This window comes from Erpetoichthys calabaricus, chromosome 4, assembly GCF_900747795.2.
Source record: "Erpetoichthys calabaricus chromosome 4, fErpCal1.3, whole genome shotgun sequence".
Classification (NCBI taxonomy): domain Eukaryota; kingdom Metazoa; phylum Chordata; class Cladistia; order Polypteriformes; family Polypteridae; genus Erpetoichthys; species Erpetoichthys calabaricus.
This window is the reverse complement of record NC_041397.2, coordinates 33686250-33713091: the sequence shown is the minus strand read 5'-3', so window position 1 is coordinate 33713091 and position 26842 is coordinate 33686250. Positions and strand designations below refer to the sequence as shown.

Below are 26842 nucleotides of genomic sequence, written 5' to 3'. Positions count from 1 at the left end.
AATGACACACATCTGACCAGGTCATATTCTGTATAACTCTCACTGCCTTAAAAAGCAAACACTTCCAGAAAAGATGTCAACCATCCTACGCAGCTGCTTTACTTCCTCCTCCATTCAGGACCATTAACAGTTGCAGAGACAGATTGCAGCTCTCAGATCATGGCGACACTCAGCGGTTGCTCTTGTTATGTGCTGCATGGGTGGACCTTATGTATCCTTACATCTATCATCTGATGTTTGTACAATTCATTTTATCATTATTGTGTGAAGGACGTGCAAGAAAGTATCTCGTTGTGCTGTGTACTTGTGACAGTAAGCTTAAACTTCGTGTGAAGTTTGCAGAACCGTTTTGAAACCCCCTGAACAAATATTGTGTTACCAAAAAAAATTTTGTGGAAATCTGGAAATGCATATCGAAGGTGCTTATTCTTAATAAAGCCACAGAGGATCTGAATTTTATACTGGCAGGAGTGAGTGCAAGGAGGAAAGTGCGACACATGTGGGCTGTTTAATATAGAAGAGCTGTTCGTGGGGGACCATGGGGGGGACCTGGACCCCCGTGATGTGTTCACTGCTATGAAGCACTGTCGTGTGAACGACAAACTGGTTCCCTATGAAGTATTGAGCACTGCGAAGCACCAACATATAAATGACAAGTGTGGGTTGAGGGGGAGATTTAACTCATGGAATTTTGGCAGCCATCAGTCCATTACAAAAGAGTGTAAGGTGCAATAATAGCTGCATGGCAGTTCAAAGTCCTGTGCTGCATAGGTTAAAGGAAAAATACCTTATTATCTTTTTCAATTTAAAAGAATACTCTTTTCTGTAAAAGTGTGTATGACAATGCTCATCAACAAAAGCCAAGTCCCTAGAAAAAGCAGGAGTTGAACTATGGCAGGAATGTTTTCCTCTTGGGCAATTGTATACACTGTGTTCAAAAGAAAGCAGCTCCTATAATCTGTTAATATTATTACTCATAATTTATTAATGCCTTTATCCAATGCGACTTTCAACGACTGAGATACAATTGGTGATGTTTTTTTTGTTTTTTCAATTAGATCACAGGCTGGGGAAAGTGACTTGCTCAAGGTCACATGGTGTCAGTAGTGGGATATGAACCAAAGCCGTAACCACTACAACACAATGCCTGCCAGAAGTAATGATAACAAAACACAAATATTGTATGCCTGAAGAAGGGGCCTGAGTTGCCTCGAAAGCTTGCATATTATAATCTTTTTAGTTTAGCCAATAAAAGCTGTCATTTTGTTTGACTTTTTACTACATTAATAGATTAGAAAATTGATTATAAAATGATTGACACGTCTTTAATGTACCTCTGCACACTGTTTACAGAGTCCTGATTATTATTATTACTGTTTTTTGGTTTTTAGTTCTCTGTTGTATAACATCTTGGATTTATTTTTCTAAGCTATGCTATATATGAAAGATTGGTAAGTTAAATGGTGAGCACATCCATAACTCATGAAAGTGCTTCTAGAACACAATTAATAATGCATAGGACTCAGAGTATTGAGAATTCAGACACTTCCTTCAACAGGTAACATTGTCTGTTAGATGTACTGTTGTTTCTAAGTTTGCATCTGTTCAATCGCTGCAGGCAGCTTTGACTTCCTAAGGGAGTACCAGACATCCCCCGTGCCGGATTCGGGACTAAGCTCCAGTTCCACGTCCTCTAGCATCAGCCTGGGAGGCAGCAGTGGAAACCTCCCACAGATCTCCCACGAGATGGAGGATATCGAAACATCGATTGAGTCTGATGAAAAGGCCAACAAACTCATTGAGTTCTTGACGACAAGGTAAACATTTTTGTAATTTTTCTCCTGTCTATTCTCACACTGTTTGAAATGTTTTGTGTCAATAATCTCAAATATGAACTTGCAGATGTTCACTTTCCAATTCTTGACTTATTATTATTATTATCTCTGACTTATTATTACATAATTCTGCCACATTTGTATAATTTCTTCATTATGCTATGAAGCTATTTAATCATCAAGGCTAGACTGCTGATGAACTGGGGCTTCAAGGTTTATCTGTTAACATTTATGTGAGGCTGCATAGCACCATCTAGTGTCTGTATACAGCAATTAAATCTTTATAAGGTTGAGTACAGTGTAATGAAAACTGAATGAATTGAAGTATGGTCTCTTAACATAATATTTTATATACTTTTTAAAGAATATGTTGATTAAATAAGTAAATATTAGTCTCACAGAACATATTTTAATGTGTCTTCTCCCTTAAAACGCAAAAAACTACAATAACTAAACTTAATGTAACTATGAAGTTAAGCATGTTTGGGTCTGGCCATCTAGTTGAAGCTTGTGTTGCTGCTGGAAGAGGTGTTGATGAAGTCTTCAGGGGGTATGTACCCCGTGGTCTGTGTGTGGATCCCAGTGCCCCAGTGCAATGATAGAGACATTCTGCTATAAAAATGGCGCCATCCTTCAGACTCTCTGTGGTCATAAAAGATCCCTGGGCATTTTTTGAAGAGAGTAGGGTGTTTCCTGATGTCCTGGCTAAATTGCCCACCATGGCCTGATCATCACCACCTAATAGCTAATGTGAGGAGAGTATACTGGTGCAAGAAAGGCTACTGTCGCATTGTCCAGATGGAGGCTACATATTGGTGGTGTTTGAAATGGCTCCCCACTGTCTATGTAAAGTGCTTTGAGTAGCAAGAAAAGCACTATATAAATGATTAATTTATTATTATTATTATTATATTATTAAAGGGTGGTAGCGTGGTGTAGAGGTAACGTTGCTGCCTTGCAGTACAGATACTGATGCAGGGTAGGCGCATTGCCATTGCTAAATAGGCAGGTGTTGTTACTGCCTTGTGCCCTATGATTGCTGGAAGAGACACCAGCTGCCTCACAACCCTGGCCTGGATAAGGGGGCTTAGGAGGAAAGGTCGATGAATGAATGGATGGTTATATTATTGAAACAAAATATGAAACAAAACTGAAAAATTTCCCTTCATAATAATCAAATACCTTTTACCTAATTATTCATTTTCACAATTTTGTTGACTTTTACTTTTTCATGTGATTATTTTGTAATTACCTTTTTGGTTTAATTTTGCACAAATGGTATTCCACATTTAAAGACAGAAAGAGGTCATTAAGTTGTTTACTATAAATCATTTTTTCACGAATGAACACCCCACACCTCAGTGTGATAAGGTGCGCAGGTCTGGCAGGACCACATTTCAGCCGAGATGCCATTTTGTCACAGTACATTCTCAAAATTATTCTTTCTCCTTTTGTTTTTTAGGGCATTTGGACCCCTTTGGTGCCATGAAGATATTACTCCCAAAAACCAGAATTCAAAAAGTGCAGAGCAACTCACTAATTTCCTGCGACATGTTGTTTCAGTTTTCAGAGAATCTAAGTCAGGTGAGGAAGTTGCTTTTATCAAAAAAAGCAAAGCAGCAACCGCAGCGACATTACAGGCTAAGTGTGGAAATTCTGCATCAAAAATGAGAATGTATGTATGTGTGTGTGTGTGTGTGTGAGAAGAGAAGACATGACTGAAGTGTTTAAAATTATGAAGGGAATCAGAAAAATTCAAAAAACATCAACTCCTCCTTTACAGGAACTTTATCTGTAAAGTACATTGGTGTTGAAATGGTGTTTTCCAATTAATCTAAAAATTAAGTTGTCATTTTGACAATAAAATACACACATTGTATTTGAAGTTTTTTTAAAGACAAAATGGACAGTACGTATACATTTAGAGAAGCCAGCTGAGGTGGTTTGGGCCTCCTGGACGCCCCCCCGGGCAGGTATTTTGGGCATATGCAACCTGGAGGAGACAGTGGGGCCGACCCACGATATGCTGGAGAGATCAGATCACACGGCTGGCCTGGGAACACCTTGTTATTCCTCCGGAGGAATTGGTGCAGGTAGCAGAGAAAAGAGGCATCTCAGACTGCTTTGTTCAGACAGTGGCAGAAAATGGAAGAATGGATAGATATTTCAGAAATTCAGATCATTTTTTATTTTTTCTGATTGTTGTTTTTCTAGTTTAATCAATTATGAAATTGTATTTTTTTTATAGATTTCCATTTGGAACAACAGTTAAGTGACGTTTCTTTGCAGACTGCGCTTTCCAGCTCCTCAAGGCATTACGCAGGCCGATCTTTCCAAATCTTCCGAGCTCTAAAACAGCCCCTGTCAGCACATGCAGTTTCTGATCTGCTTTCACGCTTAGTTGAAGTCATTGGAGAACATGGAGATGAAGTGCAAGTAAGTCTTTGGTAGCCTGTCACATCAAAAAGATAAAAGGAGGCTCAGTAGAAGTGACCTTGTATCGAATGATGCGCATTGATGCTTACTGACACATGCAATAACATTTAAAAGTCCAGAACAGCACTAGAAAAAGTCCAGAGATGAGCAACTAGGCTGATTCCAAGCTACAGGGGATGAGTTATGAAGAAAGACAAAAAGAGCTGAGCCTTTACAGTTTAAGCAAAAGAAGATTAAGAGAAGACATGACTGAAGTGTTTAAAATTATGAAGGGAATTAGTATGGTGGATTGAGACTGTTATTTTAAAATGAGTTCATCACGAACAAGGGGACACAGTTGGAAACTTGTTAAGGGTAAATTTCTCACAAACATTAGGACATTTTTCTTCACACAGAGAACTGTAGACACATGTGGTGGACAGCAGGACTTTAGGGACCTTCAAAACTCAACTTGATGTTTTTTTAGAAGAATTAAGTGGATAGGACTGGTGAGCTTTGTTGGGCTGAATGGCCTGTTCATGTCTAGATTGTTCTAATGTAGGAACATTTATGTAGCTATAGATTGAGTTTTTAATGTTTTTGTTTTTATTTATAACATTTTTCTTTGCTCTGTTTGCTTCTGATTATTCTGTTAAAGAGCAATTCATAGTTGTATGAATGTACACTGATTTTTATTTTTCAAATATTTAGTAGTATTATTTTTTTGTCATTTTTTTGGTGATAACATCCTGGTGTCATTTAGTTTTGCTCTGTGCGTCATTGTTCTTTTGTTTTGGCTGTAATGCTTCTTCTTCATCGTGTGATTGGTAATGGCACTACATGGGACATAATTTCAGCAAATAGTTAAAGAATCACCACAGTACTCTTTTCATCCAAGATTCTGAATAGAGATTAACTAAAACCTTGTGATTTTGCAAATTTATTTAGGGAAAGGCTTCTGTGGTAGTCAAGAACATTTTGGAGTCCTCCATATATTCTATTCTATATTACCCAGCCCATATTTTCTGACTGCTCGTTTGCTTTTGTCCTTTTGAGCTTCAATCTTCTGATCCAATCTCCAACCTTTTCAGTCCTTAAGGATGAACATCGTTTGTCCTCACAACATAGATTAGGACTGGAAGTGTGGTATGGTGATAACTAACTCTTTAAATAATTTTGAAATTGTCATATGCTATCTTTTTAACATTTTGCTTTGTTTTATGTTAGATATTTTGGTTCTTTGTAGTCTGTAGTTTAGGTACATTTATTTTGTAGATTATTTCTGCTATGTTCGAGCACAGTAGTGGCGTTCTACTCATTAGACTTTAGTTTCAAACAGGCATGCACTCACTGATTCTGCACAGTCAAGTAAATGAAGCAAGTTCTTGCATGCTCTTAATTTCTTCTGTAAAACAAGAAGCAGATAAGCAAAAAGGTTTGAGGCACGTCTGTCACCCTGTAGAATGTAAATGCAAAGTAAAGAGCAACGTTTACAAAGAAGGTGTCAACATCGTTTCAGACAGAAGTCCGATGTAGAACTGATTCAAAGGTGGCCAAACTGCCAGTCATTTGGGTTCCATGCAGGAAAGTACAGAACCAGTTGGACGGCAAATAGAAGTAACGCAAGAGGTCGAACAGTCGTTGGTCGAACAGCCGTCAGTCTTCCGTTCTGCAGAGGGAGGAAGAGAGAAGGCCTTCTTAGCACACAGCACCAACCCCTGGTTTGATGGGTAACTACCATCAGCAGATCCCTTAAACTGTCTCTCAGATGAAGTCCCTATTAGATTCCATTTCACTGCTGTCTCCATGTTATGCTTTGATTCAAAAGACCCATTGGAGTATTTGTGCCATGTAGTCTGTGATTACTGTATTTCATATTTTCATATGGCTGCTGGTCGTGTCAGTAGCCGCTGTTGTAAGTATGTTGGCCTGTTTACACAGCACATTCATTTTTATTCGGTATTTTAGTTGAATGGAATGATCACAACAGAGCATGCTGATCTTTCACTAGAAAATGTCAGCTGCTGAGAACTGAATGGCGACTTTTTTTGTTTTTGTTTTTTGGTCTGTTCTGTGTAATTTTAGGCTTAAAAGAAGTACAATATACCATATAGCAAACAGTGCACCCAGGATAAAGTTTACACCCCTTCATAAGACACTCCAATTATTTTTGCATATAAATCTTTTGTTACAGCCAATTATAATTTTTTCCTTATAAATGTTGTATATCTTTGACTCAAAGACTTAGCCCTTCAATTTCTTGAAGTAGAATGCAATTAGGATGAGGACTGAATGATAAAATAAAACAAAAATAAGAATGGAGTTGCACAGTACTTTACAGTAAAATAACCCAAATGAGCTAAGAGAAATTGAACCAGGCAAATTCGTCTAACACTGCACAAATGAAGTTTCCCACTGCACTGCTCTAGTGTACCATTGGTGAGCTCGACAATAAGTATTTGAAGCTGTTAAGCAGAAAACAATGACAATCCAAACAGTCCTGCTGTTTACTCTTCACTCACAGTCCACCGCAAAGTCTCCAGCCACAACAGGCTCTTCATCATCTTAAAATAAGAAAAAATGCTTCAATGACTTCCTTTTATGTTTAAATGTCTTAAGTTACTGGTACATTGAACAATATTTATTACTTTGGAATTTTACATCTAAAAGTTGTATTAAGGTGATGCTTAATGATTGCTCCACCTTAACTGTGTTTGTCGTTACATTATGGAAGAAATAGCCTTGTTGTAGATCTCACTCTTTTGATCCTTATAGCACTGCATAGTGGGGGCTGTCCATTTAGGTGTGTAGTATTGTTCAGTAGTACGTCTTCCACAAATTCCAGGTGATGGCACATAAAAGGTCTGTCTACACCATCTTCAAAATGTTTTGGCCTAGAGGGAGCATGCCATGTTAAACAGCTCTCAGAACATAACAGGAAAAACAGGAAGAATATTCCTCCTGAGAAATGAAGTAGGAACAGAAAGAAAAAAGTACCAAGTATAGGCATCTCCTGAGTGTAATATTTTAAAATGCTGCGTTTTTTTTTCTTTTGTCCTATCAGGGCTATGTAATGGAAGCCTTGCTCACACTTGAGTCTGTTGTAGATAACCTGGCGGACTGTTTAACTAATGCCGATTTAATGGCTGCTTTATCAAGGTATGAACTAATTTTTCCTTGAAAGTGTGTATTTAATAACATGTTTTATAGTAAATACTGCTATGTTTGTGAATAAATGCATCCAAAATATAAATCGACTTTCAACTAAATAAAAGACTTGATTGTTTCTGGTTTTATATTTATAATCCCGTTGTTATTGCTAGCTGTCCCATCTGTCATCTGCACTGTCTCTCTATCAACATCTCTTCTCTCATGAGTCGAGAGTTTGCTCTTTTTGGTTCTGATTGGATTCCAGAATGGCGGTAACTCCTTCCTGGGTTGTAACCATGAATGCTATCGTGTCTGACTCATCCGCTTATTTCAAGGTTGAGGTAGTTCGTAGTGCTTAAATTATAGTGAAAAGGTAACAAAGCAGAAGCTAATCAAACAACCCTTTGATTCTCCTTTGTGTTGCACTTCACTCCCACTCTTAATCAACCCTCACCCAACACCCCCCTTCAAAAGTGCACGATACTCCATTTTATATTACAGTAGAGAGAAGAAGCATGTATCATTGCCTGGGTAAGTAATGTTAAGCTCTGGTCATTTTGTTTTCTGGTATGGCTTCAACCTGTTTGAATGTTTCACTTGCTCTGCGCCAGCAGATAGCACTGGCGTGCATACTATAGCACCCAGGGACAAAATTTTGGGTTCTGAAGTAGTCCACACAGTCCTAAAGAGCAAATATGCAAAATTTTGTCAAAATCAGTCAATAGTTGTAGGACTGTATAGAGAAAACACAAACAGAAAATCATTCTATTATATGGACTGTATACCCCCAGTTGCGGCCAGAATATTAGTAAAATCTGTAAATGTACAAAAGAAAAATGATTATTTATTGGAGTCGAAATCATAAAATTCTATAAATATGTAAAAGAAAAATTAATTATTATTTAACGGAGTAAAAATCATGAAATGAGAATAAAATATTTACTCTCTTACCAATTGGGGTACTCCCATTAAACTGAGGTCCACTATGCTCGATGAGTATTTATAAGAGACTAAATAAGTGATCCATTCGTTTTAACTGACATTCTTATTGATAAAAAAAAACTTTTTTAAAAAAAATACTCATTTAAATAACATGAAAAATCATGTGAAAACTAAAGAGGTATACAATGGGTCATCGTAACTCGACCTTCAGCTAACTAAATCACCTAAATACAAACATTGGTGTTATGAATAAATCATTTTTTTTAATAGTTTGTTCCTGTGAAATAAAGTTTACTCGATCAAAAATAAAAACCACGACTTTCTTGATATTTTAGTTTATAATGTAAAAACAGAATAAGAATCTGAAAATCTAACAACATCACATTATAGTTAAATAAAGTATGAAAAGAATGATACCAAATATATATATATATATATATATATATATATATATATATATATATATATATATATATATATATATATATATATATATATATATATATATCCATCCATCCATCCATTTTCCAACCCTCTGAATCCGAACACAGGGTCACGGGGGTCTGCTGGAGCCAATCCCAGCCAACACAGGGCACAAGGCAGGGAACCAATCCCGGGCAGGGTGCCAAACCACCGCAGGACACACACACAAACACACCCACACACCAAGCACACACTAGGGCCAATTTAGAATCACCAATCCACCTATACAGTGGTGTGAAAAACTATTTGCCCCCTTCCTGATTTCTTATTCTTTTGCATGTTTGTCACACAAAATGTTTCTGATCATCAAACACATTTAACCATTAGTCAAATATAACACAAGTAAACACAAAATGCAGTTTGTAAATGGTGGTTTTTATTATTTAGGGAGAAAAAAAAATCCAAACCTACATGGCCCTGTGTGAAAAAGTAATTGCCCCCTGAACCTAATAACTGGTTGGGCCACCCTTAGCAGCAATAACTGCAATCAAGCGTTTGCGATAACTTGCAATGAGTCTATTACAGCGCTCTGGAGGAATTTTGGCCCACTCATCTTTGCAAAATTGTTGTAATTCAGCTTTATTTGAGGGTTTTCTAGCATGAACCGCCTTTTTAAGGTCATGCCATAGCATCTCAATTGGATTCAGGTCAGGACTTTGACTAGGCCACTCCAAAGTCTTCATTTTGTTTTTCTTCAGCCATTCAGAGGTGGATTTGCTGGTGTGTTTTGGGTCATTGTCCTGTTGCAGCACCCAAGATCGCTTCAGCTTGAGTTGACGAACAGATGGCCGGACATTCTCCTTCAGGATTTTTTGGTAGACAGTAGAATTCATGGTTCCATCTATCACAGCAAGCCTTCCAGGTCCTGAAGCAGCAAAACAACCCCAGACCATCACACTACCACCACCATATTTTACTGTTGGTATGATGTTCTTTTTCTGAAATGCTGTGTTCCTTTTACGCCAGATGTAACGGGACATTTGCCTTCCAAAAAGTTCAACTTTTGTCTCATCAGTCCACAAGGTATTTTCCCAAAAGTCTTGGCAATCATTGAGATGTTTCTTAGCAAAATTGAGACGAGCCCTAATGTTCTTTTTGCTTAACAGTGGTTTGCGTCTTGGAAATCTGCCATGCAGGTCGTTTTTGCCCAGTCTCTTTCTTATGGTGGAGTCGTGAACACTGAACTTAATTGAGGCAAGTGAGGCCTGCAGTTCTTTAGACGTTGTCCTGGGGTCTTTTGTGACCTCTCGGATGAGTCGTCTCTGCGCTCTTGGGGTAATTTTGGTCGGCCGGCCACTCCTGGGAAGGTTCACCACTGTTCCATGTTTTTGCCATTTGTGGATAATGGCTCTCACTGTGGTTCGCTGGAGTCCCAAAGCTTTAGAAATGGCTTTGTAACCTTTACCAGACTGATAGATCTCAATTACTTCTGTTCTCATTTGTTCCTGAATTTCTTTGGATCTTGGCATGATGTCTAGCTTTTGAGGTGCTTTTGGTCTACTTCTCTGTGTCAGGCAGCTCCTATTTAAGTGATTTCTTGATTGAAACAGGTGTGGCAGTAATCAGGCCTGGGGGTGGCTACGGAAATTGAACTCAGGTGTGATACACCACAGTTAGGTTATTTTTTATCAAGGGGGCAAGTACTTTTTCACACAGGGCCATGTAGGTTTGGATTTTTTTTCTCCCTAAATAATAAAAACCATCATTTAAAAACTGCATTTTGTGTTTACTTGTGTTATATTTGACTAATGGTTAAATGTGTTTGATGATCAGAAACATTTTGTGTGACAAACATGCAAAAGAATAAGAAATCAGGAAGGGGGCAAATAGTTTTTCACACCACTGTATATATATATATATATATATATATATATATATATATATATCGTTTTAAAATAAGCCGATTTAAAGCATGACAAAAATCGTGACATAAAAACGTCACATAAAATCGTTGTACTTTTAGGCTTAGGATTGTATATATATATTAGTAGATATATATATTTTGTTCCTTTATTCATGTATTAACTTGGCACCTTCTCTGATACTGGTAATTATGTGGTTGTGGACAAGCCCAGGTAATCCATAAATGCAATCAGCTTTGTTCTCTTCCTTGGCTGAGCTTTACAGTAGATGCATTTGGGGAAAAAAACAGAAGTATCACGAGTTTACTTGATTCATAATGTTTATAATGTTTAAAAAGTCAGGCCATCCTCTCCTCGAAAGTGGAACTTCATTCCATCCAAAGCTTAGTGAATTTCAGTTCTTTGCCCTTTCATTCCAATACAATTCCAGTTCTGTTTCCTTAGCGGTGCATGCAACTCCAGTTCTACCAGGAACATAATTGGAATTCACCATGCATTTTCAGTTTAATTAATTAATGACAACAAATGATCTATTTATCTGTCTGTCTGTCTGTCTGTCTGTCTGTCTGTCTGTCTGTCTGTCTGTCTGTCTGTGTGTGTGTGTGTGTGTGTGTGTGTGTTTCATTCATAAGTCTTCCTGTTGCAGGTATTAACAAAAGTATATGCTTTTTTCTTCTGCTGTTTGTTAAATTAGATCATCTTCACCTGATTTTCTGACCAACGGTAAGCTGGCAATAAGCCGTAAGAGTACTGGCCAGCTAAATCTGACCTCGGGGATCGTGGGCACTGCCGTTGGTACAGCTGAGCGCAGTCGGCATCAAAGGAGCTTCTCTGTGCCCAAGAAATTTGGTGTGACTGATAAGACTTCGGACCCTCCCAGGAGTGCCACATTGGACCGAATCCAGGCCTGTACGCAGCAAGGCGTTTCATCAAAACCTCGAAGTTCATCTTCTTCAAAAGACAACATTACAGACACAGCTAACATCAACCACCCAACAAATCTTTTGGCTACCATCTTTTGGGTAGCGGTTTCTTTAATGGAGTCCGATTTTGAGTTTGAGTACCAGATGTCACTGAAACTTCTACATAAGTTACTGGTCCATATTCCACTTGATAAAGCCGAAAATCGGGAAAAGCTTGAAAAACTGCAAGGGCAGCTGAAGTGGGCCAACTTCTCTGGGCTTCAGCAGTTGTTGCTGAAAGGCTTTACTTCAGTTGCAACCACAGACCTCACTCTTCAACTCTTTAGCCAGTTGACACCAATTTCTCGAGTATCAGTGGTGGATTCCTCTCAAGCTCTAGGTAATTTAAATAGATATTTTTCTTGATTTTCATTTTAAAAGAAGTGATATCAGGTTGACTGATGTTAATTACACTTTTGCATAACCTACAATAATAGAAATCAATAATGAAAAGATCTTTTACTTTTAAGGAAATTAGCAGCATTGCTACCACACGCATGCAACCGGCTTGAACTTTGAGCACTGCTAGAACACGTACGTCTCTTAGGCTACTAACAACCGTTTATGTAATCTAAAATTCAAGGATTCACATCCAGTTCCATCTTTTACTCAGAGTGTGCACCATGCACAGAAGGTAACAATTCTCTTTCTGTTTTAAAATGAACCTCCAAACTTTTTTGTAATTATATTTTCAGACTCCCAGGTGTCTTGTTTCTCATCAGCAGACATGAGGTTATCTTAATACATAATTCGCCAGCCTCCTCACTCACTTACTCACGTCCGTCCGAAGCCTTCTGCGCAGTCGCCTTCTGCGCAGCTGCCCGAAAAACCTTACGAGACCGACATCGCGGCAGGCGGCGGATTTACGGCCGCAAAAATTCAAAGAGAAAGGTGACTTCGATTAAAGCTCTAGAGGCCTGAAAGGCAATTTCGACTACAGCTCGAGGCCTAATTACGCATTCTGATTCAATTACGCATTCATTCAATACACCTATATCAGGTTTGTGGTGCTTATACTTATTACTATTCCACTCGTGCCCGTTTCATCTTACGTTGTCGAAACGGGCTCTTTGTCTAGTTATTTTATAACCAGTAGACACCTTTAACCAAGGTAACTTGCGAGACTGAGATAAAGTTATATCTATTACATTTTTTAACAATTAAAGTAAAGGTAGGTTGTGGCCTGCTCAGGATTGTATAGCAGGCTATAGGTGAACATTGAGCCAGCACCTTTGTACTTTTAAAGTCTACCATGTTACCCACTACAGTACACTCAGAAAGATGTTACTAACAGTTGTTACTGTAAAATTATTAAATTATGTACACAGTCATGAATAACATCTACCAAAATGCTGATGTGCTTACTGAATTCTTTCACTTCAGGGTTCCCACTGAATGTGCTTTGCCTGCTTCCTTATCTCATTCAGCACTTTGAATGTCCAACCCATTTCAGTAAGGATGTTGCCGACCGGATCACCCAGGTCTCGATCATTTTTCATTTTTTAATGGCACTTTTCCTAGACTTTGAGTTAGCTCTGTGCTTTTGTTCATGCAATACTTATATTTCATGCATTTTTAACAGGTTTGCATTGAAGAGAAGAACACCAAACTGTCAAACCTTGCGCACGTCATGACTCTGTACAAGACCCACACGTACACTAGAGACTGCGGTACCTGGGTGAATGTCGTCTGCCGGTACCTTCATGAGGCTTTTCCTGACATCACCTTCAATATGGTTACATACATGGCCGAGGTGGGTCATCACTTCTGTTTCTGCATACTAAAGGTAGCTTTTTGTATAAAGAAGTATATGTATTTGTATATGTAAGACAAATGACCCGAACTAATCAGTTTATTTTAATTTGTGTATTATTTGAAAATTAAAGTGGTAGCATGTAGGAACCTTTGAGTTTGGGTCCCTGGTTAGGTTCAAGCCTGGGGTTCTTTATGAAGTTTACATGGGTATTTTTTCTCAAGAATCCAGTTAAGCTCCTTAGTCTGAAAAAGGTAATTTAGCCTCTCAGTGTGATGCACGTATGTGAGTATTTGGACATATCCAGTTGTGTACTGGTTTTCCACTAGGTGGTTGTTCTTATTTTATTCTGGCTGATGCTGCCTTGACTATGGCTTTCAACAGTCCAAAGATGGATTCTAGCAAGTAGGCCTGGGCAGCTTCCTCACAAATAAAATATTTCTCTTTCTTTCTGTAGCTGCTTGACAAAGGTCTTCCCAACATGCAGCATTCGCTTCTTCAGATCATTTATAGCCTCCTGAGCCATATGGATCTGTCTGGAATCCCTGTCAAGCAGTTTAATATGGAGGTCCTGAAGATTATTGAAAAATATGTTCAGGTAAGATGTCAAAGAAATCATCCATCCTCTCTTTCATCATGAAGTTCACTTCAAGTTTTCAGAGTACTGATTAAAGGCGTTAGCAGATGTGCAGATCCGGACTGGCAGTAGGGGTCTGTATGTGTTCTGTTTGTCTCGCTGCTTTGTGTTTGTGCATCATGAATGTGTGCTCCTTCATCTGTAAACTCACCATTTTTATATAATGTTGGATGCTGGTGGTTTTCTCCCTGGTGCGGAGAGACACCAAGAAGTGATCACTGTAATGTATTAAAATAAAAAATGCATAGTTATGTAAAAATTAAGACCATCTTCTTTCATTTCGATAGTTTGAGGACATAGTAGTGATTTAGTCCTCGCCAAATTGTACAATTAGATCAATATCACCTCCACTGACTAATAACTCACAACAGATGTGTCATCATTTATTCAACAAAATATGTAGTACTAGGGTGTTGTACCGTATCAGCCATTATGAATGTAAAGAAAAGCCAAGCAAAATGACACCTTTTATTGGCTAACTAAAAAGATTACAATATGCAAGCTTTCGAGGCAACTCAGGCCCCTTCTTCAGGCACATCTTGCAATACGCCTGCATAATGTCTCTCTGGATTAGTATCTTATCTTTAGCCAAGTCAGAAGTTGTTTGTTGTTTGTTTGTTTTAGTATTTTTTGAGCTTCAGTCGTCTTCTTCTTCTTCTTTCAGCTACTCCCGTTAGGGGTTGCCACAGCGGATCATCTTCTTCCATATCATTCTGTCCTCTGCATCTTGTTCTGTTACACCCATCATCTGTATGTCCTCTCTCACAGCTTAATTTCACCCTTGATACAACTAAAACTAACTAATTAACTACCTATCTAGCTAGCAATACTGTATTTATCCAAATTTAAGTATACCTTTATTGTTTCTGTTCAGGTAAAATGGATCTGAGGCTTTTGCCGCTAGTTAAGTAGCCCATGATTAGTTGATGATGACAAAGTGCTACCATTTGTATCTATTATAAAAAGAAATGCTGTCCTGGAAAGCAAAAAAAGCAAGTCTACGATACGTGATTTTCTCAGAAGACATTTTAAAGACCCGCGAGACCAAAGACACGCCCTACTTACAATCTATCAAATAGGACAATAGGCAGTAAAACATTCAGTCTTGTGAAGGATGTGAGCACACACAGATCCAGGGCTCTCAGCGCATATAAAGCGTATAAGGACAGTATGTTATAAATGAAATGTCGACATCTAAGCAAAGAAGAAAGCAGCGTGGAGAAAAGAGACTCAAATGCGTTGGAGAGAAAAAAAAGCAAAAAAGAATAATCGAGGTGCAAATTCAGAAAATAAGAAAAGTAATTATCAGCCCGGAACAAGTGGAATTGAAAAAAAAGCACGTCCAATCCGGCTCAGAATTAAAAGACAATGAGTAAAAGACAAAGTAGAACTTCATAAAGACGTTTACAAACGTTGGCGCTAAACACATGCAGAGCAGGTTAGAGACTATGAAAAAAGGGGAATTAGAAAGGCTCAAAAAAAAAGAAAAAAATGTTGGCGCTATACACATGTGGAGAAAGTTAAAGGATATGAAAGTAGGAAAATTAGAATATATAAAAAAAAGAAAGTAAAGATCGCAGTAGCGCAAACAAACAAGCTGCATCATTTAACTATGCACCAGTCTAACTTTGGTTTTGCACAATAATTACTACACTATTGCACTTTAACACTTAATTCTACCTTATTCACATAATTTTACTTATTTATTATGTTCTACTATACTGTTATCTTTCGATCTATGACTTTTTGTTAATCTAACTGATATTCTTCTAACTTTGCACAGTTTTTGATAAGCGGATCAGGATGCATTTCACTGCGTGTTGTCCTGTATAACTATGCATGTGACAAATAAAGAATCTTGAGAATTTCAAAAACGGAGTTTACCGCACATGCATTTATTGGTTACTTTGTTCATGTATATACTGTATATGTATCTGTCTGCTTATTTAAAAAGCTAAATTTACCCAAGGAGTCAAAAACGTTCTGTCTAGCCCTTGTACAAAAACCTAGACAAAAGCTGGGATATCACCTTGGTAACCCCATGTACTTTTGGAACTGTGAGAAGAAAATAGCACGACTTTACAGACAGGGGTCCAATGCAGAACTCTACTTACTTTTTTACTTTGTAAAAAAAATTATTAACTGCTGATGATGTAGATCGTTTTGTCTGTGCTGAAATTCCAAACAGAGAAACTTATCCTGACCTCATTAAAAAGATTCAGCATATTGGGACTCGCAAGATTACAAATATTGTTTTTACAGAAGTTCTGAAATAAAAGTGAAACTAATGAAATAGCAACAATTCAAGGAAAAAAAATCTTAAAAGTGTGTATCCGGAAAACCAAACACAGGGGTTGGCGAGCGAAGCCCCCTAATCAATATAAAAAACAGAATCTTTAGCAGATCAGTCTGGTGCTCTCAGGGTTGTGTTTACACCACTTCAAGGACAAAAGATCTGTGTCTGTGATGACGTCAGAAAAGCAGCCATTCTTTTGTCTGAGAAGGGTTATAAGGTCATTACCAAACAGTTTTAAGTTGAGTCTTTATGTTGGGTGGGATGCCCTGTGGGGGCCGGCCTGTCCTTTGGCCTCAGAAACCCTTGAGGTTTACATTCTCCAGCATCTCGCCAGCTGGAGTTTTTGTTCTCCTCTCCTCCTTGGCCATCTGACCATAGCATCAGACTTAGTTATGTTATAACCATTAGAGACTTATGATTTTGGTTAATAATAGTTTAATCCATGCTTAAGGACTCTTCCATTTCTTTTACTTATTTCTGTATCAGTATTGCATAAATTTCAATTTATTTTTATTTTTGGATTTTATTCATTTACTTATTTTTATTTGTAATTGCAATTTTTGTAAATTCTTGTAAAACATTTTCAACTACACATTTTCTAAGGAAATGTGCTATAGAAATAAGTATTGTTTCTGCTGTTATCAATCTAAATTGACAAGGATTATTTATAATGTCATCGGTCTGCTCCGGAGTGGAACGTTCCAAGTACCCACAAAGATTCTAAAATCTGTACCTTGGGATCTACAATTTCTTCTTTTGACTTCATGTCTCTGCCATTACAAAAAGGCTGAAGAGCTATGGCTTTCATGACAGGGAAGCAAGAAAAAAAAAATCTCTTCTCCCAAAAGGCTACGGCAGCATGGTTGCAAATCTGCTTCTGAATAAACTAGATGATGTCTGGAGCAAATACCTCTGGACAGATGAGCATAAAGTAGAATTCCTGTGGCATTACACATTATATCCATGCTTAGTAAAAACCAAAGTCAGCTGAGCACAAGACTCTCATACAGCAGTCAAGCGTGGTGATGGCTGCTTTTCAGCCACTTTTGAAATGCCTCTGGTTTGTTTTTAGTCCGGTTATTAAATGTATCTTTCTGCAGTAGCTGCTCCTCTTTCAGTTACCAAAAGGCAGTGACCAAGATTTAACAGGACCATGTTGTTAACCTTCAATTATTTCATTAAATGACAGGATGTATGGACCCCCAAACGTGAAGTTCATTGCTTGCCGGTCTGTCTTACTAAGTACTTGTGTGTCACTCTGCTTGCTCAATAACGTGATTGCCAGTTTTAGATTTAGAATTTGCACTGACTACTGTCTAGGCTGTGCATACTCGACAATGTGAATTCTAAATAGTTTTTTTACACTCTTGTTTTCCTGTAGAGTATTCACTGGAAAGAAGCTCTCAATATTCTGAAGTTGGTGGTGTCACGTTCTGCTACTCTGGTATTGCCTGCTTACGCACACAGTGACCTGCCCCACATGGAACTAAAAGTGTGGAACAACCCCTCCAAAGAACTGCCTGGAAAGACATTGGAGTTTCACTTTGACATATCAGAGGTAAAAGCTACTCAGTGATTTCTGTAATATTGCCTCTCTCGGGTTAGGATAAGCCTTTTCTTGTGGAAGCAGAGAGATTTAGTAACAAGTGGATGTTTCCTAAAGAAAGACGATTCTGTTCCTGTATGGTGAGCTATTTCTTTAAGTGCCTAGTATATTGTTCCATAAGTCCATGCATCTGTTTTTCTTGACTCCCAATATGATAGCTGCAGCCAATGCACAAATTGTGGGGCTAAAGACAGGAACCCAGTCCTGGATGGGATGCCACCTCATTACAGGATGTCATCACAAATGCGTCCACACACACTCATGTCAGACCAGTTTCATTTTTCAATTAACCAAACACACACTTCTTGGAATGTGTGAAGTCAAGTTAAGCAGAGAAAACGCACACAGACTCGGGGAGAACATGTACACTCCACACAGAAAGTGACTGGATAGAGGATTGAACTAAACTCAAAACCCACTGCACCAGTGTGCATCGCTTATCTCGTTCAGTTGTTAACACATCCAACTGCTCGCTACTATTGCTATGTAGAGGAGCTTCCCGTTTTTATTCTAAATGTACATCACCGATGGAATGAAGCACATACTTCATTTAGCCTCTGCTGACATTTCTGATACTAACTTAAACCTTTTTACTTAGGGTCTTTTCAAGCTCATTTCTGATACATAAGAGTGGATTTGGAGGCATTTGTTAAGTCACAGTTCAGTTCTCCATGATACCCTGAGTGTCGTCTCTCAGGCTCAGACGTGATTCTCCAGATACCCCAATTTCTTCCTTTATCCAAAAGACTTGCTTATTGGGTTGATTGGCAGTTGTAAAACCCTGTACTCTGTACCCATGACAATAATGATGACCTTTATAAACCTATACATTTTATTTGCTGACACTGTGACCGAGGCCATTGGAGTAAGTGAGAGGAGGAAATGGATGAACGGGTTTCTAATTTGTAAGCCGCTCAAAGTAATCATTTGGGGAAATGATGAAATACTTGGTGTTTTGTGGCCTTTGAACTATTTCCAGTCTAGCTTTGCTTCAGATTAAATTTACAAATCAATGTTATGTGTAAATTAATGGCATGTCAGCCTAACCAACTAATTATATGAGAATGCCTGTCAATTACAAATTGAGTTCTGACACGTCGCTAAACAAAGTTCATACAACACAGCTTTACTTGGATTCTCTACTTTTCTCCAAAATTCAACACTGGATATGATGACCTTGTACTTGTTTTGAAGGATGGCAGGGACCCCCAAGTAAAAAAAGTAGGAGGATGGCTTGGTGCACAGCACAAAATTGTTATATTATTTTCAGAAATGCCACTTAGGTGGCACTGTGGCACAGCCCTGCTGCCTCATAGCTCCAGGTCACTATTGGTGTGGAACCTGCATGTTCTTCCCTCATCCACAAAGCTTTCCTATTGGTACTTGGATTTTCTTTCGCATCCCATTTAGTTTAACTTGTAACTCTAAATTGTCCAAGTGTGAGTGAATGTGCCCAGCAGTGGACTGGTATCCAGTCCAGAGAAGATCCTGCTTTGCCCCCAAGTACTAAGAAGGGCAAGGAGGTTCAGTAAATGAATGTATAAATACATAGGTTATTTACTATATATTGCATGTAATTTTTGGTTGTTATTATTGTATAGGGGATAAACATTACAAATTTTTCATCCACCCACTCACTCTGACTTCAGAGCATCAGACAGCGTTTCTCTGCCCCTTCAGATTACTTAGCTGGCAAAGAGAAGACCTCAGTTAAAACTGAGGGAATTGCTTTCACTTTTCTGTTTTGACTTTTCCGAGATGTACAGTAGATGTGACAGATAAGAACTCACTAATGTGTGGGAACTAAAGAGAGGCCAGTGAGCTATTTATACAGACTGTGAATGGCAGGAAATGAGGTCAGCCTCTCAAGAACACATTGTGTCTGATTAGACAGCAGCATGGAAAACATGTAACAGTCTAGGAGGGGAGAAGCAGAAGCAGTGCACAGCAGACGTTCGGACGGCTTCTGAAGTTTAATTAATTTGTAACCATTTAGTGCAACATTTGACCTTTTAACAAAAGGTATTTACTTTTTGTTTTTTAAACAAGAGTTAGATATTAACATAAGTAAAGTGCAAGTGACTTGTTTGGGCATCTTTTAAAGAACTCTAAGAAAGAAATTGTTTTTGTCCTTTTCATCACTTTTGATGTTTTTTCTGAAAAATGCTGAAAAGCTTGAATGGGAATTTAAAATAAAAAAGCTATTTAACAACTTATGATTTACTTGCAGTTGAAATGTAAAGAATGAAAATATTAACACTTATAAAAGAGATGGAGTTCACTTCCCATCTGACCAGTGAACGTCGTATTTTTCTTATGCACAGACTCCAATTATCGGAAGAAGATTCGATGATCTGCAGGGTTCAGCGGGACGAGATGGCAAAACGAGAGCCATAGCCGTCACGCGAAGCACATCCTCCACTTCTTCAGGGTCAAATTCAAATGTGCTGGTGCCGGTGAGCTGGAAGAAACCTCAGTCGTCTCAGGTGAGTAATAAGAAAACGGACAAAATTTTCAAAATATATTGTAAAGTCTTAAGCATTCAGAAGTGGTAGAATAAGATGATATTTCTGATGTAGTGCTTGCTAGGGTGTTTGAGACTTTGCCTGTGCTTTTCAGTGTTTCTCAATCGCTAAATCTCACCATTTTGGTAATGCTAACCTCAGTTTCTTTGCTCATGACACTAATTCTGCTTTTCAGAAGAGGACCAGAGAGAAGCTTGTTAACGTCCTATCACTATGTGGCCAAGAAGTTGGACTCACTAAGAATCCCTCTGTAAGTTTTTAAGCCTTACACATGTTGTGCACACCTCATAAAATTTCTTGCAGTGTGAACCATCACCTTGGTATATATTTACACCACGATGCAGTTATTTATCCCACAAAAGTTTCAGTTCTCACTGGCTTTTTTTTGTGACAGGTCATTTTCTCTTCCTGTGGAGATCTTGACTTGATTGAGCATCAGGCAAGCTTAGTGCCTTCTGAAGACGGCAACAGGGACCCGGAGAACATGGATGATACCACCAGCGAGCAGCAGTTTCGGGTCTTCAGAGATTTTGACTTTTTAGATGTGGAGCTGGAGGATGGAGAGGTATGTTGAATTCCAGTTTTGCAAATCTTTATTTCTTCGAGATCACAATTATTGATGAGTAAGCAACTGTTCTTTTGTTATGGAGCCAACTGTAGAATGCAGCTTCTTCACTATTTTTTGTTAACTGTCAAACTTTCTAATCACTTAGATGTATTGAATGTATAAAAATCAGTGAAAGTGCCATGGTGGATGGACTGATGTCCAGATCAAGCAGAAACCCCCTGAAACAGAGAGTCCTTCTCCCTGCAGCACCTAAGGACCCTGATAGGGTTGTCGCTCAAGTCTACAAACCCCATGGATCCCTGTGGGTGCTCATACTGGGTCCTTGTCAGCAGAGGACTGTCATCTATTGTAGTAGGGGGAAATGCTCTTGACAAATCACCTCCCATCCATTAATTTTGCTCCCCAACTGGGACAATAATCCAGCCCAGTCCCAGTGGGGTTATGTCTCCTCTCATGTTGTCCTTTGGTTGTGGCTTCCTGGCCAGGGAAGGATTCACCTTCCATCCCAGTCAAGATGCCAGTCCATCCACTATGGCACTTACACAGCTAAATAAAGAATAGTATTAGTGTGATTTAATGTTGTTATTAAATTATCGGGTAAAACCATGTTTTTAGATCTGGTGGGCATAATGTCATTATCTGATAAAGGGTATACGGTGACACAAGTCTGAAGTTCATAGCAGATTTTATTTACATTACCTCTAAAAAAGTGCTTTGCAGCCTGTGACAACGGTCAGTTTATAAAACTTTATTTTATATAGGGCCATTCACTGGTCACTCTAACACAAGACATTTTACATAGGGTTCAGGAATATAATAAAAACCAATACAAGATAATGCAAATGTGTGATAAATCAAGTGAAAGTATGAACCAAGAACCATGAACCAACTACCCAAAGTAAAACAAATAAAATATGAAAAAAGACCAAACAGCAGAACAGTGTCGGCATCTCTATGCATCAGGAAATGAGTGTCTGTGAGTGTACAATAAATATCGATACAGCTGATATAAAATGCAAGAGAGAAAAAAGGTGGGATTTCAGGACCAGTTTTGTGTGGCCTTATGGGCAGATCTACTGTAGACAGAGAGTCCCATCAGAGATGGCATTGAGTCAGCAATCTAAGGCTTCTGCTTGGAACTCTAATAGCACTCACTAGCAGGCTTTTTGGGGCCTTTCTACACAGTGAATTCCATCTCATCATTTCGAAGGCAGGTGTCCCTCTTCCATACTTGTTTGTCAGTCATCTGACCAGACACCACTTTATAATAATGTCTGTCAGCCCGCAGTATTGCAGATACAGTGCATTTTGTCTTTGTGTATTCATAACCTCATAATCAGTGAATGTTATACAACCATGCAGAAAAATCATTCAATCTACAGACTCCCACAAGATGGCTGACCATACCATTATGGTCCCCTCAACAATTTGCAACAGACGTTGTGGTTTGAAGACATCCCTTTGGCTTGCTCCAGAAGTAAATTCATCCAGATGCATGTAACAGAGTGAAAGCTGGCTCCGCAGACCATGTTGCCTTTTTCCATTGCTCTAGGGTCCCGGTTTTGTGCTCCTTAGACCAGTCTATCTGTCTTTGTGTGCTGACCGTGTATAGAAGCTGGATCCAAATGGCAGAGCTTCCATAAATTCCAAGGTTATGTGGAGTTTGTGTTAATAATGCAACACGGAGTTGTTCATTCAGTTCTGTGCTCATTTTTGAGGCTGTATTTTTCTGACATTCTGCAATTTTCCATTTATCGTTGTCGGTGAGCTTTGATTTGCGACTTTTTATTTTCAGCTGATGCACTTGGTCCGTGTTTCATATATGCTGTCATTGTTTTTAGGCTGTTTCCCTTGATACATGAAGTAATTGTATAGATTGTGTGATGCAGAAGAATTTGGGCATTGACTATTTTGCCTCTTTAGATCTCTGTTAGTTACCGCATTTTAAGCCAATGTCACATTACACAATGTCTAGTCAGAGGGAATGTCATACTGGCTGACTGCATTTACTGATCTCGTCACTGGAGGATGTCTGAGTATGTGACTAGATATCGCCAAGGATGTCAAATTAGATGACTGTTTGACGACCTTTCATCACAGTTTCAAATTCCCATTGTGCAAAGGGTTTACAGGTACGTCGAGTACAGATGTGATCTCAGCCTTTTTTGCTTTGTTTTGTTTTTCCTTTTTGTTGTGGTACGTAAAAAAAATGAGGCATCGTTTTTTTGAGGTCCAAAACACCTTCATTCCTTATTCCTTGTTGCTGCATTATATGCGTTGTACTTCTGGGTGAGTGCACATTGGTTGTCATCTTTCATGCACGCAGAGCTGGTCCCTGCGACTAAAGACAAAATCAAGTCTGTTTGGTTTTTGTCAGTGTAAGTCGCAGACTGTTTGGACCGAGTCACTGGTTGTTACGGGACCCACTAAGATTATTAGCTGAGACATACTTCTCAGTGGCAATCTCCTTAATAGGACACACCTGTAATGACTGTGATTTTGTTACTTCAAAGTTAAATTGATGTTTCTGTTATTTTATTTCCACTCCAGACTTGAAACAATGTAACCAAATTGGAGTGCCCCAGACCCTAGACACAAGTTAAACTATTGTATGTTTTTATTATACAAATGTACCTTTCTCAGCTTCATCCTCCAACACACGTATTCACAAGCACAATTCCAATAATGACCTTCCTCCACTCTCCCTCCTGATGCAAAAGAAATGGCTTCTTTTATGCCAGACCTGGGAGTACTGTTGGTGCCAGGACATGGCCCATAGGAAACACTTCTGGGTCAGGCAGAAGTTCCCCAAAGTAGGGAGGGTTTCCCTCGACAGCGTCCCCTAGCAACTCTTTTAGAATACAGATCCCATGATACCCTGTGGGTGTTTAAAATGGGACCAGAGCAGAGAAGCACTGCCACCTCATGTGCTGGGGGATGCACTGTCCCAGTCCATCCATTTTAGCACCAGTGCTCCGACTGGGACAGGAAACGCTGAGCCATCCTGGCCAGGTTACTTCACTCACTGTATTGCCCATCTTTTAGGGCCTCCCAGCCAGGTAATACGTCACTCTCTGACCCATTCGGGACACCGGTCCATCCGTGTCAGCATTCACAACAACTAAGAAATAACTTAAGAAAAGTTAAACTGTATATTATTTTTATTTGCTTTGTTCCTAAAACTAAGATAACTGGCAAAGGTCAAAAATGTTGAAGGAATAAAAAAGGTTTACCTCACTTAACAGGCCTGTTCTCATTTAAGTCATCAGTTTATACAGAAGCAACTTATAAACAAAATGCAGGAAAAAAATAAATGACTAGGAAGATCGATTCCGATGTCAGCTCAGAGGGCATGCGTATTTAAGATGTCCAGTAAAGAGTCAGTGATTCCATAATTTATTTAATGCCACTACCATCATGCAGTGCTTAACAGGTCCAAAAAGATCACAATATACAGCCTCTGATAAATTGGTTTACAAAGACCCCTGCAGAGCAGCTGCTGTACAAGTTAAGTATCTTTATGTTTAAAGACGTGGTAAAAGGAAACCACTATGGGGACCAGCATGTTGTACAATTAACACACTGTTTTTCAAAGTTTCATCTCTCTTAACACTTAATTTACAGATTTAGGGCAGGAATGGAAAAGCAAAAGTCAAACTAACAATGGAGTCTAATCAGAAATATGAATTGGCCTCTGATTAAGACATGGCACAGCCTACCAATGTGTAGAGAAGAAAGGCGTAGTGACGTGTGCAGGAAAGAGCAGATCCTGTAAAATGAATGCCAAAAGCAAGGGGAGATCTGATAAAAAAAATTTTAAAAAAGTTTAAGAAATCAGTGTCCTTCATACAAAAAAGTCATTTGCTTCCAATTATGATGAAGTCAAATTAAAATGTTATGCCATAATTTTGTGTAATGCCATTTTTTTCTGTTCTTTGTTTTGTTTTTTTTTTTCCTGTTCTTTTTATCTGTGCCTCCCAGGAGCTTCAGGTAAGAATCAACCATGAATGTGCAGAATGCAAATACTTATGGGAAAAGGGCTGAATATGTTCAAGACCCTTGATACGTTATACCATATCATTTTTACTTGTTTGGTTTGTGGAGGACAGCACTTTACTATGACGAGGGCATCTTGTCCAGGATATGGTCCCAGACACTCTTAGGGCGGAATATCAAAAATCAGAAAGAAATGTCATAATAAGAGAAAGCTGAAGGACTTGCTAAAGTGGTGTTGGGTTCTCCAGACAAGCAGGTGGCAGCAGAGTAATACAGTTTGGATTCGGAGTCCCTAAGGGTTGCATGGAAGTTGTAGTTTCAGAATGCAACACGGCTACGAGAAGAAGCAGAGGCCACTGGAGAGAACTTCAGCAAGGCGGCCTCAGGTCGGTAGCTGACCTAGATGTCGCGTTACAAGGAGCTTTACAGCTTCTCCTCGGTGAGTCCAGAGTTGGGAGCAGAATAGCAACAAAGTTCACCGTCCTGATCTGGCTTCTGTTTATCATTATTTGCAGCTATTCATTGGTCTCTAAAAAGTATTTTAAACATTGTTTTGGGGAGTTTTAGAGGCCAAGAAAACCTGCGGTTATGTTTGTTTTCTGTTTCAATGCAATTTCATGTTTTTTAAAATTGTTCTGACACAGAGAACGTGACAGTGAATTTTTAAATAAAAGGTCAGAAGATTTTACATGAGCCAGAAAAAAAACAGGCACAGATTCATAACCGGGAAGTCAGTGAAAAGCCAAATCAAAAACCTTAAACTGAAGTCAAAAATGTGTAGATCAGAAGTTGTTTACCAGGAGCACAAAATAAATAAAAGCATGCTGCACTTCTGTTATTTAAGTCAGAGAGATAGGAAGTGCTCTTTGTGACCTTTTTACCTATAATCTTGTGATGTCACAACTGATAACTACCGGGTCATTTCCCTAGCATTGTGCCAATCACATCTCCATAAGATGCGACGCCTGTGATAAATAAGAGTCTTGCAGGAAAGACCGTAAAAATATTCAAGTTTACAAGCCACTTTTTTGAAACAAGCTAAGATCAGATCCAGAACCGTAGGGTTAAAAAACCTTAGCTAAACATAAATATTATTATAATAATATAATATAAAAAAAAAATTGGAAATCAAATGGGAGGTCAGAAAGATATATGTGAGACCCATAAGGCTTAGGTGCCATTACAGCTACCCTGTTCTGTGTAGTCCACCCCAGTGGACTTGGTTTTTATTGTGTTTTTTTTTATTACCTATGTTGCTCTTTCTAGACTATTTTTGGAAGAATTAAGTGGATAGGATTGGCAAGCATTGTTGGGCTGAATGGCCTGTTCTCGTCCAGATTGTTCTAATGTTCTTCTGATATTCTCCCTGTTATCCTTTAGCTGTCTATAATAAACCCCTTTTGTTTAGAAGGTAGTCTCCTCTAATGGCTGTTCTGGACACGAAGGGCTGTTCACAAAGGCCCCTGTCTGGTCTAAATTGGCGTAGTTAGCAGGATTGGCTTTTGAAACTACAACGCCTAGCCCTGTGGGAGCCTGAATCTTATCATGGTACTCTTCCTCCACCTGCTTATCCAGGCAACCAGGAACTGCTTCATCCAAAACCTCCAACCGTCCCTTATTATGCTACTCTATCCCAATGTGTTTCTCCAGTGCATCTTTAATATCCCGTAATGAGAGTGTTTTGGGACCACATCTGGGATGCGATGTCCAGCTCGTGGCAGTTTGCCACATTACCCAGCTGTTTTCTACAGGTTTTATTCATTTTGTAGAGTACATCCCTTGAATGAAGCATTGAAAGCATGCTGCAAGTAT

General features: G+C 38.8%; 1 protein-coding gene across 9 annotated transcripts in view; it reads left to right on the top strand.

Moving 5' to 3' along the window:
* Positions 1 to 26842, top strand: part of LOC114649938 (protein furry homolog) — a 471909-nt gene that overhangs the window by 408820 nt on the left and 36247 nt on the right. For 8 of the 9 annotated variants that reach the window (XM_051927180.1, XM_051927178.1, XM_051927177.1 and 5 more), the window contains 12 exons: positions 1619 to 1817; positions 3298 to 3419; positions 4084 to 4271; positions 7315 to 7409; positions 11382 to 11989; positions 13033 to 13130; positions 13232 to 13402; positions 13860 to 14000; positions 17717 to 17893; positions 20266 to 20427; positions 20642 to 20716; positions 20861 to 21031. In XM_051927180.1, the coding sequence (XP_051783140.1) occupies positions 1619 to 1817; positions 3298 to 3419; positions 4084 to 4271; positions 7315 to 7409; positions 11382 to 11989; positions 13033 to 13130; positions 13232 to 13402; positions 13860 to 14000; positions 17717 to 17893; positions 20266 to 20427; positions 20642 to 20716; positions 20861 to 21031 (2207 nt within the window). Of the gene's footprint in view, positions 1 to 1618; positions 1818 to 3297; positions 3420 to 4083; positions 4272 to 7314; positions 7410 to 11381; positions 11990 to 13032; positions 13131 to 13231; positions 13403 to 13859; positions 14001 to 17716; positions 17894 to 20265; positions 20428 to 20641; positions 20717 to 20860; positions 21047 to 26842 lie in introns of all 9 variants that reach the window. The other variant, XM_051927181.1, reaches the window with a different exon arrangement.